We start from the raw sequence: 14,399 nt of genomic DNA on the forward strand, positions 1-14,399 counted from the left end.
TCTTTGCAAGCTTTCAGGTACAAACACCATTCTTCAGGCAGAGGGAGTATCTGTGGTTGTTTCATGCTCTTCCTGGATGGAATAAAAACCAGTATGCAAGAATACAGGTCAGTGCAAATGTGTGGCAATAGGGGGTGAGCAACAGTGGGGGGTGGGGAGAAATGGTGAACTGGAGATGTAATGTAGCTGGTAAATTTTAGAGAGGTTACCAGGGGTATCAGATGATAGGTGGGTTATAATGTGCCATAAATCCAATGTCTGTATTTAGTCCATGATTTTCTGTATCCAGTAGGCTGATGAAGTGAAGTTCGTAGCTTCATCTACAAAAGGTGTTTTGTAAATTCCCTTTGAAGATTAGAACTGAGAGAGGGAAAGACTCTATCTTGTGAGAAATGTGCACCCACAGGTAATTGGGTATTTCTGCTTTGATAGATTTTTTGATGTGCATTCATTCTGGTACACAATTTGTGTTTGGTTTCTCCTATATATTTTCTGCCGGGGCATTTAGTGCACTGGATGAGATATATTACAATTCTGGAGGTGCAAATGTAAAATCCAGGAATAGTGTTGGTTCTGTTGTGGGGTGTGGTTATTGTGGAAATGGTGGAGATGTGTTGGCAGGTTTTATATTTCTTGCCATGGCATGGTCTGGATCCATTCAGTGTGTTTTGGGCCATAGGAAGTTTGCTTCTGGTGATGAGATTGGCAAGGTTTGGTGCTTGGTTAAAGGCTAGCATGGGTGGTTCTGGGAAGATCTCCTTAAGAATTGAGTCTTCTCCTAGCATGGGTTGAAATTGTTTGAGGATTTTCCATTTAGGTTACAGGGAGAGATGATATGTCATAACTAATGTGCGATTCATGGGGATTTTCTTATTATACTGCAGCAATTCTTCATGTGGTATCCAGATGGCTCTTTCAAAAGCGCAATTTATCTTTCTGGAGGAGTGTCCCTGTTGAGTGAAAGCCCTTTTGAAATTTGTGAGGTGATGATCACGGATGTTCTCAGTGCAAGTTTGGTGGTATCGGAGTGCTTGTCTGTATGTTACAGCTTTCTTGGTGTGTTTAGCGTGATTGCTGGTTCTGTGTGGATATGTATGTTGGTCCGTGGTTCTTGTATATGGTGGTTTGTATTTTACCATTCTGGATAGTGATCATAGTGTCTAAAAAGGAAATGTTGGTGATGGAGTATTCAAGAGAGAGTCTGAGAGTGGGGTGATGATTATTGATTTGCATCAGAAATTCAATCAGATTGCAGGCTTTCAGTCAAAATGATGAAGATGTTATCTATATATCTTAAGTATTACACGGGTTTGATGGTGCAGTCCTTAAGTAATTCTTCTTCCAGGTGGCCCATTAAAGGTTGGTATATTGTGGGGCCATTTTGGTGCCCATAGCTGTCCCTGTGGTCTGGAGGAGGTGTTGTTTATTAATTGTTGTGTGTGAGGATGAAGTGTATAAGTTCAGTAATATCTTTGGGTCTGTACTCTGAGTTGCAATCTTGCTCTTGTAGATATTTAAGGCAGTCTTGGATGCCATCCTGATGTGGGATGTTGGTACATAAGCTGGTAATGCCCATGGTGGTTAAGAGGGTGTTGCTGGGAAGGAGGTCTATGTTTTTAAGTTTTCATAGAAAGTCTGTTGTATCTTGGACAAAACTTGCTCTTTGAGTGATGGGAGGTTTTAGGATGGATTTGATGGAACTTGACACTTCCTCAATTGGAGTTCCATGCTTAGATATGATAGGTCTGCCTGGGTTCCCCTGTTTGTTGATTTTTGGGGAGCATGTAAAAAATCCCTGGGTTGGGTAGTGGGGGGATCAAAATCTGTAGTTTTTCTTGATGTTCAGACTGAAATGATTCCATGGTAGTTTTGAGTTTTAAGGTGAAAAGGGGAGTTGGATCTTCCTCTAGTTTTTTGTAGTAGGTGGTATCAGAGCGTTGTCAGTTGGCTTCTCTTATGTACTCTTCATGGTTAAGGATAACTATAGCTCCTCCTTTATCTGCTGGTTTTATTACCATTTGGTGGTTGGATCTTAGATTCTATGGCCCTTCTTTGAGAGGGAGAGGTTGTTACGGTGGCATGTTTTGTTAATTATTTCATTGTTCATTCTTTCCCTGAAGCAGTCAATATAGCAGTCAAGGTTTGAATTTTGTCCATTGTGAGGTATCCAATCTGTTTTTCGGGGACTGATCTTTTCCTCAACGTTGCCAAAGGATGAAATGTTATTGGAAATGATTCATTTCGGTTATGGAAATATTTCTTGAGGTGGAGGCATCAAAAGAATTCTTCTAGCTCTCCACTATGTAATATTTTATTACAGTATTTTTCCAGATAGAAATTCAGGCCTTCAGAGAGGACAGATTTTTCAGTTTTGGTAATGGAGAGAGTAATAATATTTGAGGGTTTGATTGGTCTTTCAGTTTCACTGAGTATGAGGTTGGAATGTTGTATGGCATTGGTGGTGTTTTTCTGATGGTTGTTCTATGGTTGCAAAAGTTATTCCTGAAGTAATTGGTTTCATTTCTTCTTTATGTTCGATGGATGTTTTAAAAAATCTTTGGTAGTCTCTTTGTATACGCTGTGTAATGTTTGGGATGAAATCTGGATGTTTCTCTTTTAAGTTGTTGCAGCATGCCTTGATTTTCTTCTTGAGTTGATATCTTTTGGAGTAGGCTTCATTCCGAATTTTGTGCTGAGCCTAACACAGGCAACAGGATCTGGTTCAAAGTCTTTAAATCCAAAACAGGACATGATAAATAAGAAGGAAATGTAATTGGTTATAATATCAGACACCATTAAAGACATTAACATGCAAACCTGATAAAATTGTTTTTCACCAGTGAGCTTTTCAATTGTGACACAACTTTGCAAATTGAAAATTAATTTGCGCGGTTTATCTTGGAAAAGAAAAGACAGACTTCCCACACTTTGTGTGCACATATCCCTACTATCAAACATTGTGACACTATCTACATTGCTGTAAGTCTGAATTACTACTACTGCTTTATATTTTGTTAAAAGGGCATGAAGAACTAAGAGTAATTCATTAATTAAAATCGCATTTGTTTCATGTTCAGAACATTATTTGAAAAGCAGAGTGCAATTAATCACTATGTAACTAGGCTTAGTTGAAGTAGGGTACATCTGCCTTCCCTACCATTTACAGAGCATTTGTAGATAGGTTAATTGACTTTCTTTGTTTGCAATAAACTGTCAGAGCATAGCCTCAGTCTGTAAATGTCCATATATTTTTCTAAAAGCCTGAAATATTTACCTGTTTATGACCATTAGCCAGCTCTTAGGCTAGGGACACAAACTACACACAAACCAGTTTCTGATCACTTAAATGGGTCTAAACTCATAAGAGAACATAAGTTCAGTGCACACAAACCACTTTCAAAATGGCCAAACCTGGTTTAAGATAAATCTGGATAGATGTAGTATCAGACTGAACTGATTTAAATTAAACTGGTTTATGGAACTTCTGTCCTAGATCCCCTCCCAACTCAAGTTACTTCAGCCATCCAGCATCCCAGAATGCTTTGCAGCCCTGGGCTGTGCTGTCTGTTTCAGCAAGCAAAGCTGGCCCTGCCCCCCAGATGTCACAGAACTGAGGCAGTAAAGCTTCTGCTCCCTTGTCTCCTTCCTGTCTGCACCTGTCAGCCTGGCAGGACAGGGAGCAAGGAAACAGACACCCAGACCTAGGTCTGCACAGTGCAGGGGGAGGGAAAGCCCCCATGGAACAGGCTTTTTGTCCCCTTGCAGCCTGTTGAGCTAGGCTGGGATTGTCCCAACCCTGCCTCCTCACCAGCAGCCCGCCTCTCTGTGATGGAGGGGCCAAAGGGTGGGGGAGGGGAAACATACTCCCTAGTCTGGCACTGGCCCTCCAGCCAGGGTCTGCATGGCACAGAGTGGGGGAGAGGAGATGCCCCCACAGCAGAGGCTTTTTGTCCCCTCACAGTCCAGTGAGCTGGGCTGGGATCAACCCAGCCATACCCCTTCACCAGCTGCCCACCTCTGAGAGGCGGGTGCTGGGCACATGCCCCCAGCTCCTCCTGTCAACTGTAGGGAGGGGGAGACCCAACAGCCAATCAGGCGTGGGTCACCAATCCACTGGGTTCAGCAGTGTCTGACATGAGGGACGTTGTGTGTGAGCCCGCGCAGGCTCCTGGCCTGGACCAGTGCAGGCTTTTGCCTGTCTTGGCCACCTGAACACTAAACTTCAGTTCAGTTTGATATCGTTTCAATCTTCACAGTTTAGAAAAACCTGCGAAGATTTGAATCAATTCTGCCTCAGGCTTTTTTGAACCTTTGTACTTACCTTTTGTCTTCAAATTAAGGCTAAGATTGAGGTAACACCTATGGTATGTAATACCTGATTATCAGCTTTTCTGGACACTTCAGAATAAGTGAAATGTACAAAAGAACATCAACGCTTGGAAAAATAAAAAAAATGGCAACAGTTATTTTTAACTCCTTCAGTTTTTCTATTCTGAAATAAGACAAGAGAGTGTCTGCCACTACTGAGTGTTCTTGCTGCTTCCATCTAATGACAATAGATTTGGTATATGCTAGATTCATGGCTATTGTATCAATACCATCACTCAACTCTAACCATAACTAACCAATATAAATGAAATACACATTTTCTCTCTCTTATTCAAGATGTAGAATTAAGAGCAAAATACTGGCCACATTGAAGTTATTGGCAAAAATTCATGTAGGTAGCTTCAAATGTGGTATCTTGCATAACTCTTTACCTTTTAAATCAGAGGTGGGAAAATTACGGCCCATGGGCCACATCCAGCCCATGGTGGGTCTTTGTCCCGTCTGCAGGGGCTCCCTCAGTCCCACCTGGCCCAGGAAGTGTCCAGCCATGGCACATCCTGCCACCCCCTGAGCTCACAGTGGGGCTGCAGTGCCTCTGCAGCTGGACTGCCTTTCTAGGCAGCCTGGGCAGCTCCTTCCGGCTGCTACCACCCCTGGGCCCAGCCCTGCAGTACCAATGGGGACCAGCACTGCACAGCCTCAACCCCATGCACTCTGCACTTGCTCTGGGCTCAGCAGTGATGGTGCAGGACAGAAGCTGTTGCCCAGCATGGGGGGAAAGCAGCCCTTCCCCCTATCCACTGCTGGTGCTTCCTGGTGTAGCTGCCTGCCCTGCATCACCACTGTCTCCAGGCAGCCTGGTGGGGCAGGAGTGGCAGTGCAAAGCAGACACAGGGCAGCTTGGAACGGGCTCCAGACAGCTGCAGCAGGAATGGCCTGGTGGTGGCAATGATGGGGTGGGGGCGCTTTTCCCCCATGTTGAGCAACAGATTCTGTCCCACACTGCCGCTACTGAGCATGGATGGGTGATCCCGGAACAGGTGTGGGACATGCAGGGTCACGGCTGTGCAGCGTGGGTACTGTGGGGCTGGGGCCAGGAGTGGCGGCAGCCAGAAGGAGCCACTGTCACCTAGGTTGCCTAGAAAGGCATGGCTGGAGTACCGTGAGCAGGTGGCGTGGAGCACAGGCAGACTGGGTCCGGTCAATGCCTGTCTTCCAGCCATCAATGTTTGATTTTTAGTATATAATTTGTATTTTATCTGGTTCCAAGATGGCAACCTCCCCTCTCCCCCCACACACAAAAAAAAAAAAGTATTTGGGGCAAGAAGACACACTTCCGGTCACAAAGGTCTGGGGTCAGGGGGCGGGTTAGGGTTATGAATGCCTGATTTCTGCTCCCTAAACTTCCAGCAGCTAAGTCTCAGCCTAGATCCAATAAGAAACTGTCACCTATCTGATGGCTTGCAATGCATCTTGCTAGAAAGTGCTTGTTTGAACCTCAACAATGGCCAAAAAAGCTTTGTTTTTTTTTTCTTTTTTCCCCAGTGAAAATCAACTGTCTTAAAGCTCACATATATTTGCCATGTGAGTTCATTGCAAAAAGAATTTGCTCCTCTGTTATTTCTGGAAAATAAGCAAACTGTTAGAATGTTAAAATGTGCTCTTTTTTTTTTCTCCCTTGGGCTTGAGTCTGTAACTCCTTTGTCCTTGATACCATTTATTTGTGAGACCTCCCTGCAATTTTGTTCCAAGGAATGGAAAGCTGTAAAAGCTTCATTTTCTCTAAAAATATGGGACTGGTGAAATATGAGCCTGATTCTCTTTCCATTGACCCTAATGTAAACTGAGACTAACTCCCCTAATCTCAATGCATTTTAGTGTAAAATTCATGCAACTGGAAGGAAAATCAGCCTATGTAAATGAGAGATTTGACTCATCTCTGTCCATACAGAGACATTTCTAAAATTAGAATTTATAGTGCAGATGTCTTTTTCTGACTGCTGCAGTATTGTCATGCATTTAAAAATCTTGAATAAGGCTCTACAATCATGTTCCTGGGTTAAAGTGATGACTACAATTCTTCTTTCTTGTACTGATTTCTGGGGCTTTTAGCAGTGGTGTTGGCTTTGTATTTTCCAGCTTTTCCCTGCAAAATGACGATACATGAAAATACCAGGTTCTGTAGAAGTATGCAAGTTCTTGATTTTAGGAGTTGGGGATTCAAGAAACACATGAAAAAAATAGATTCATGATAAAAATCAAAAGGGTTGGCAGTTCTTCTATTTACAGCAGGCCAGGTAGGAATTCTGGACCGTTGTCTGAAGCAAAATGAGGAAACTTTTAAAAAAGGCATTGTGATCTCTCTGTTCTGTATGCCACATGTTTGATGTGGCCCTCCTGAGTGTGTGCTACCTGCAGAACCATGGAAGGTAATAAACACTCATTCTTAAAAGTCAAATGGAGGGGAAGGTGGCAAGATACAGCCTCACCTTCTGACTCCTGGCATAGGGGGGATGCAAGGGCACACACAGGAGGGCTTCCTGTGTTTGCTTTGGAGTGTAAGTCTCCAGTTTGATATACTGGTATAGAGAGAGAGAGGCTGGAACATTGAGAAGATGGATGAAGGTATGTTATGGTGCTGAATATTGTCTTATATCCAAAATTGTTTTATTTATAGCATTCTTACATTTGTTTGTTAGAATGGGAGAGTTTCAGCATCCTTCATATTTCTCTCAAAAGCTGTTGACTGCATGCCATTAAAGATGAACGGATATCATTACAAAACAATGAAGCAACCATTTTCAGCATATTTTCTTAGCTGTCCTGACTGGTCAGCTGTGTGGAAAAAAGTATTTTGTAAAAGGAAGATTTCACATTTTGGCCTATTTTTTTAAAATACGCCCTAGGACACTAGGGCATGGGTCAGCTCTTACAGGACGAATAGAAGCCTAAAGGCAAGGTAGTCTGGCACCTTAAGAGAATAACTGGTGCAGAGGCATGAACTGAGTAGGTCTTGCAGAAAAAGCAGTTTTCCACCAGGGCTTGTAAATTGGTCCTGTTCTGGTTCTGCAGCTCAAGAGAAGCTCACATAACTTTTTCTGTAGCAGAAGAGAGTGCAAGTCTAAGCATGCATGGAAGCTGTTTGGTGCTTTAATTATTTTCTAATGCTTTATTCCACTTGCTAATTAAACACAGCCATTTGTCACTAGGTAGCAATGGTCATTAGCTCCAGAAGGGAAGAGTTGGAGGCTCACAGCAGATCTGCCCAGTGAGATGGGTTGCTGTCATAGATAGTGCTCTCAGGTCAGTGTATGAAACTAGGAGAATTGTAAAATCCCACCCAAGGGCAGGTAAAAGGCTGGGGCTTAAATTAGAAAGGGACCTGAAGGGCTTGCTAGAAGCAAGCAGCCCTATTACTGTGACAATAACAACAGCAACTCTTCCCTAACAATTGCAAAGGGATTCTGGGATTTTTAATTCGAACAGGTGTTGCACCAATGAGTACACCACAATGACTCTACTACTCCCAGCTACCCTATAGAGAGATGGAGATTAAGCCATTTAGCTCAACTTTTCCAAGAAGATACCTCTTGGACTGAGAGTAGGCAGACTGTTTTGGAGACCTTCTTTAAGAGCTAATGGGATTAGAAAGGAAGCAAAATCTATACAGCAGCTTCTCCAAAGATAACAAACATAGGAAGGTCTTGTGAGGATAATAAGGACTGCTCTAGTAAGGGTTGGGATGACTCATAATTGCTATATAGTTCTGGTAATACAGGTTGTTCTGTTCTGTGCATTTGGAGCAAGGATGCTGTATCAAACACACACAAAGCACTGGCTCCAGATGCAGCTTTGGTACTCCTTTGCTTGTTGTTAGATCTCTCAGAACTTACGTAGCTGGTAACAGAGAGTTTCTTTTGCTCTTGCCTATCTTGGGGTGAAATCCCATGATTCTTTCCACCCTTAAATGGGAATCCAGATAAGCTATCCTGTGGCTATCACTGTTTCCTACTGCACTGGCTGATCACAGTCGTGATATCTACATAAGACACCCAGTAGTAAAATTGATTTTCATTTCTATTACCAGTTGGAACAAAGCATGAGAGTTAACATTTTAATAAACAGGCTACCTGTATGTTTAGTCATATTTCTATTTACATTCATTACAAGCAAAGAAGTTTTCCTCTTAAATTATTCTTTTATAGAGCAAAGTCCCCCGTGTGCCACTCTGGATTACAGTTGACAGCATGCTTTGCCCTAACATAAGTACTTTTCTTACATCCATCTATAGATAGGTCTACATGACAAAGTGTAGCTTGATCTGGGCTTCTGATATTTCAGCATGGGCTTGTCCAGCCTCCTTTGAGAGTTACATGGCAGGACCTCATGTGACCTGTGCCTATCTATCCCTGCTGCAAGTAGAAGGGGTGGCCAGGCACTAGCAGCACACAGTTAGTCTTTGCCCCTTGTTTCTTGCACATGGTACTCTCCTTAAGTGAGTATAAGTAGAGAGCCTTTAATCACTGTTGGCTGGCTAATTAGACTGCCTGCCAGATGGGAAGTGTACAGGAGGGTTACACATCGAAAGAGTGGTATAAAAATTGCATCTTTTATATCTTTTGTGACCATTGAATAACTGTATAAACCAACCATATTTCAAGATTGCATAAGAAAACCAACCATCAGTGTCCACACAGATATCCATGCAGGTATATCCCTGTTTTACTACTCTGGCATGTGTACAAATTTGTTGTTGCCTTATTGTTGAACCTCCCTTCAAGTGACATCTTCCAGGAAGACATGGGAGTTTATCCTCCAGGTGCAATCTACAAGGGCCTTGAGAGTCTTTGCTTTTTTTGGCAGCCCAGCTCTCCTTCCCTCTTCCTTCCTGAAAGATAGTACCAGGCTTGAAACTTGGTTAGAAGCACATTCCTTAAACTCAGAGTGGGGAAGGGGGAGAGGAGAGAGGCCTGATAGAAGCTGAGGCTTTCTTGAACCAAGGTTTTGCTGCAGCCTTAACAAGACAATGTCAGGGCCAAAGTGCCTCTCATCTAACCAACAATTACTGTGTACACTGTTGCTATAGTCACCAGGGTTTGGTGCTAGGATTTCCTAGAGAGACAGGGAAGATGGAGAGGGCTGGAATGATAGATAGCATTTCAGCAGTTATTTCTGACCCCAGCAGAAGACAACAGTAGTTCTTGGAGATCAGCTCAGACCTGATGACACTGGAGAAGAGATTTGGCCATTATCTTTTAATGAACAAGCAGGGACCTCATTCCTTCAGGGTAAAATAGTTATACACAGAGTAATTATGTTCACATGTATTTTAGGGATCCTTCTTATTTTCTGTTACCTAGCTCACAAAACTATATCTTGACCAGAACACCTGGCAGAAAAAAAAATAATTACAATTACACACTGAGCAATTTCAGGAAGATAATGACATGCACTGACCATGGCAAGCTCATAGCAAAATGGAACTGCCCCAAAACAGCTTGAATGCCATAGTGCCCCATGCCATCAGTAATCCTGTTGAATGATGCACCAACATGACGTGTGAGGGCAAAATGTTTTGCCAGGAGTAGGCTCAGGGTACTGCCATTTTCCAGGCCTGGCACACAACCAAAAAGTGCACCTGCCATTATTTGAGATGGATCCACGCAAGCAAGAGAAATAAGAGTGCAAACAGCATTACATTTCCTCATTAATGTCACCCTGCAAAGCAATGATGTCTGTGAAGCTGTTACTCTTACATATTTAAAAACAATAGAAAATAAACCGCAAAATGGTTGTAATGGTTTATCTCAAGCTTCAGATACAAACTTCTTGACTCATCCTTCTTTTATTTTGATTCAACAGGGATACAGGGAACAGGATACATTTGCCTATTCTAATGTATTGAGTGGTTCATAATTCATCCAACCTCTGAATTGTCCTGTCAATGCAGTAGATGTAGAATATTGTAGCAAAAAGAGTGTATGTGTAAACTGGTAATAAGGCAGGAGCTGGGGACTGCAGTTTCGTAAACATCAGGCTAAGCATTAAGCAAATACCCTAACAAGTCTTCTTATTGCTCTCACTACTTCTTTTTTTCAAATTCCAGTGATGCTAACGGTACTATACAACCATTTTGCTGAGACACAAATTGTTGCATGAAATGCATAACAAATTTGGGTACAGATCAGGCAAATGCATGACCTATCAGTGAAGATAATGAAAGTGGGACATGGAGAGGAAGAGGGAGAAAACAGACATGAAGGACAGAATGACTGCATGGTATCTTGAGAGAAACAGGAGAATGAGGGAGCAGGATGTCTACTTTGGTCCAACAGACAGTTGATACTGAAACTGGGATACAGAGGTTCACTGACAAATAGATCTGGGCAGCAGTTTTCCACCAAACTGGTTTTATTGGAAAATATGGCTTAGTGAAAAATGCAAGTTTTTGCAATAACATACAAACCATTTGCAACAAGACTAAAATTTATAGTCTCAACCAGCCGGGGTAGAAAAGACAGAGAATCTCACCCTCCCATATCCTCAGTAAGAGCCCAAAGGTATTGGCTGTTCTAGGGCAGGTGAAGGGGTCTCTTTCCTTTTGACTGGCTTTACTTTTGTTTTGATATAAAACAGGAAAATCTTTTAACTCAGACTCTCATGTCATAGGATGGAAAAGTCATTTGTTGCTGCTCTCTAACAGCAGACATGGTTTTCCCCATCACCCTTGCCCAGGAAGCATGCCATATGCAGAGAGACAGGAAGCCAAATACTGCTGTCCCTGAGGAATGCTTTTACTCAGTACAACCACTAGGATTTATAATCCAGGCTGTCTAGGACTTGGTTATTGGCAATAATTGCTACACAAGTCTACTGTTACAGGTTGTACTATTATAAAAAGAGAGCATATGGTAAAATATATTCTCATGTGAGCTGAATTTTATAATATTCTGAAATGGGCCTCCATTTGGAATCCATCTTGATTCATATATTTGAGGAGCAAGGGAGATACAGATTATATGACATCCATCCATTACCCATAATTTTACTGATCATAACCTCAAACTCCTTCCCACTTATGCTGCAATTTCCCCCCAAATAATATTAGAGATGGCCACAGCCACTTGCTCAGTTATGGCTTCAGCTCCTGTTCCCATGCCATTTTTCTCCAGGTTCTTCCTTGGACCTATCTCTGAATAGATCCTTCAAATGGGTAGGGCCCCAGGATGTCCCCTAGTTCATCCACCTGGACAACCTGGTCTGGTGCCTGCTTCAGCACTGTGGGACCTCCTGGCATCCCTCCCTGCTTCTTTGTTCTCTGGGCAACAAAAGTCTGGTAGTCTATCTTTGTGGATGATGGTGATGAAACTGTGTGAGTAGGTGAATCCTTGCTAGTGTGGGGCAGGGTTTGGGGCTAAAATCACAATAGCATAACTGTCTTAGCAAACTTAGTATTAGCAAATTATCTTAGGCTTAGTAGAGTTGTAGCTTATACTGCTGACAAAATGCTTTTGCCTATATAGTTTATACTGGTACCATACACATAACAAGCTGTATTAGTGAAAGTATGTATATAATGGAGTAACTCCATCTACATTAGGAATTTTGTTAGTAAAAAGTTTGTCTTAAAAAAATACCCTCTAACAAAGAGCCTACAGTTCCTGTTATTTAAGAGAGGGAAACAGTGATAAACTGTGCTTGGGCAGCCAAATAAAGATTAGGTGCAAAGGAATAGGCAGCCATAGACCAGAAGCTGAGAGTACCTATTTCAGTGCTAGTTGCACAGCAAAAGTATGATAGGACAGAGCCTACCTAAGCACAAGAGCCACTCCTATGGGAATCAGGGTAGCAACACCAACCTGCCCATTAGGGGCAGCTGTGCCAGGGCTAGCAAGCCACCTGATCCAAAGTGGGTAGGGCTGGAGAGAAATATAAGACAGGACCTGGATCCGTGCAGTCAATTGGGCTCTGGAAGCCACAGAGAGAAGAGCTGTACAAGGAGAGGGCTGTGGCTGCAACACTCACTGAGAACTGGATAAATGGGAAATGGAGAGCATGGACAACTGGTGCCGCCTTAGTCGCGCCCCCCCATGGCCTATTCTGCTAACTGTGGGAGAATACCCCCGTGGCTGATCTCACTGCCCGACGGGGGGGGCGGTCCTCTGTAGCCAATCCCATGACAGCCAATCACTGTGGCTGATTGCTGCAGCTGCAGCTGCTTCTGGGAGCAGCTGCAGCTGCTTCTGGGAGCAGCTGCAGCAATTGGCCAGCACTTGGGTGGGGGGGACCCTGGCACTCCTGCCTGCCCATCACCTAAGTGGTGACTGTGGCCAGGCAGGGAGTGCACCAGTGCTCTCAAGGGGTGCATGTGCACCCCCTACGCATTGCCACTGATGGAAAGTAAGAAACTGAGACCTTGCAGGGAGTGGGAACTCTGGATGAAAATCATTTTTGTATGCAACCAGTGAGCTAAGGATTTTGTTATAGCCAGGGTGCTCCATGTTATGTTTTGTGGTTCAAATTATTGGTTTGAGTGTAGGATTATGGGAGTGGCTTGGGGGTTCCATTAGTGCCTGAGGGACATGTGACTGCTTCAAGTTCTGCCAGGAGTCAGGCTCAAGGCATTGACATGGCCAGAGGATCCAGAGCTCCAGTAGGGTGAAGACAGGGGCCAGAGAGTCCATCATTGCCTGTGAGGGGCAAGAGCCAGGGCTAGAAGAGAAGAGGCCAGTGGCCCAGAGATACTGACAGGGCTGGAGCCCAAAAAACAGGTCCAAGATGGTGGGCCTTGGCTAAGGGACGAGGTAGAGCAGAGGAGCAGAAGCTGGGAAGGCCAAAGCCCCAACAAGGGAGTAAAGGCCTGACATGGCCTGGTAACGTTGAGGACAAGAATCCAACTACAGTGATGATGCATAACATCTGAGGCATGTGCACAGCTGTAGGGGAGGTCAGAGGGTATGATTAGCCTATAAGGCAACAGGTGTCTTGGGAGCATGTATGGGCCTGGAGGGTCAGCTAAATATGAGGACTGACTCCCTTGCCAGACTTTACTAAAAACATCAAGGTGTGGCAGGAATGAGTGAAGGGCGTGTACCAAGAGGCTGAGCAGGGCAGGAGCCAAGTGGCACTGGCTACCAGAGGATGTCATGGCCAGTCCTATTATACACCTCTGTGCAACATTTTGAATTATGAAGTCAGTTTAAATCTTAGCAGGAGTTTGGAGGATGGTGTGGGTTTGACTTTGACTTGTTATGTTTAGATAAAATTTACCTGGGCCTTGTCTCAAATGTTTTTCTTACTGTAGAGTGGTGTGGTTGTACAGTAGACATTAGACAAGAAATCAAGCACATAATGCTCATTTTTCAGTTAAATCAACAATATGATTATTATTTGTTTTTTTAATACGGCATACTCATATCCTATGCTATCCATAAACACACAAACCCACATCTGGCAAACACCTGTGCACATATCTGAGTATGTGAGTTATCCAAGCATGGTCTATGATTAGATTTTTTTAAAATGATAAATAGTAGGCAAAATAAGAACATGTCTAACTCGTGTTAATATGGTTGAAACCTAAGTTGCAGAATGCTGCCAGTGATTGCGTGAAAAAGAATGGGAAAGTGGGAAAGTGTTGAGTTTTCCAGTTTTTTTGTTTTGTTTTGTTTTTTAAATTACAAGTGTCAGTTATGAAGACAAAGTGAAATTTCATGAGATTTTTCAGCAAGCTTCTATTAACTTCCACTATAAATCTCAAACACTTGGAACAAACTAAGATCATGAACATCAGAAAGTAATAAAATTAAAGAACCAAAGGCAAAGGAGAGTTGGGGCAAATGTACCGTTAGGTTATCCATTTCAACCCTCTCAAGCAGGATCTTCCTACACATTAGCCCCTTCAGGCTTTTATCAGACCAACTTTCGACTGCCCCAGCAGTGATGGTAAACTACCACCTAATTGTTTTTTTCAGCTTAGCTACACAAACAATAAGCAAAACAACAAGCAAAAGGACCAATTTCCATGTGCATGTTGTGTTCATAGTATATAGTTTCTAAAAGGTAAATTT

General features: G+C 43.1%; 1 protein-coding gene across 4 annotated transcripts in view; it reads left to right on the forward strand.

Moving 5' to 3' along the window:
• Nucleotides 1-377: 377 nt before the first annotated feature.
• Nucleotides 378-14,399, forward strand: part of CTTNBP2 (cortactin binding protein 2) — a 269,416-nt gene continuing 255,394 nt past the window's right edge. For all 4 annotated transcript variants that reach the window (XM_090042216.1, XM_090042217.1, XM_090042221.1 and 1 more), the window contains exon 1: nt 378-406. In XM_090042216.1, coding sequence (XP_089898342.1) covers nt 393-406 — 14 coding nt within the window. In that variant the 5' untranslated portion in view covers nt 378-392. The remainder of the gene's footprint in view (nt 407-14,399) is intronic.

Source organism: Crocodylus siamensis, chromosome 4 (assembly GCF_052110815.1).
Source record: "Crocodylus siamensis isolate JL-2025a chromosome 4, ASM5211081v1, whole genome shotgun sequence".
In the NCBI taxonomy this organism is placed as follows: domain Eukaryota; kingdom Metazoa; phylum Chordata; order Crocodylia; family Crocodylidae; genus Crocodylus; species Crocodylus siamensis.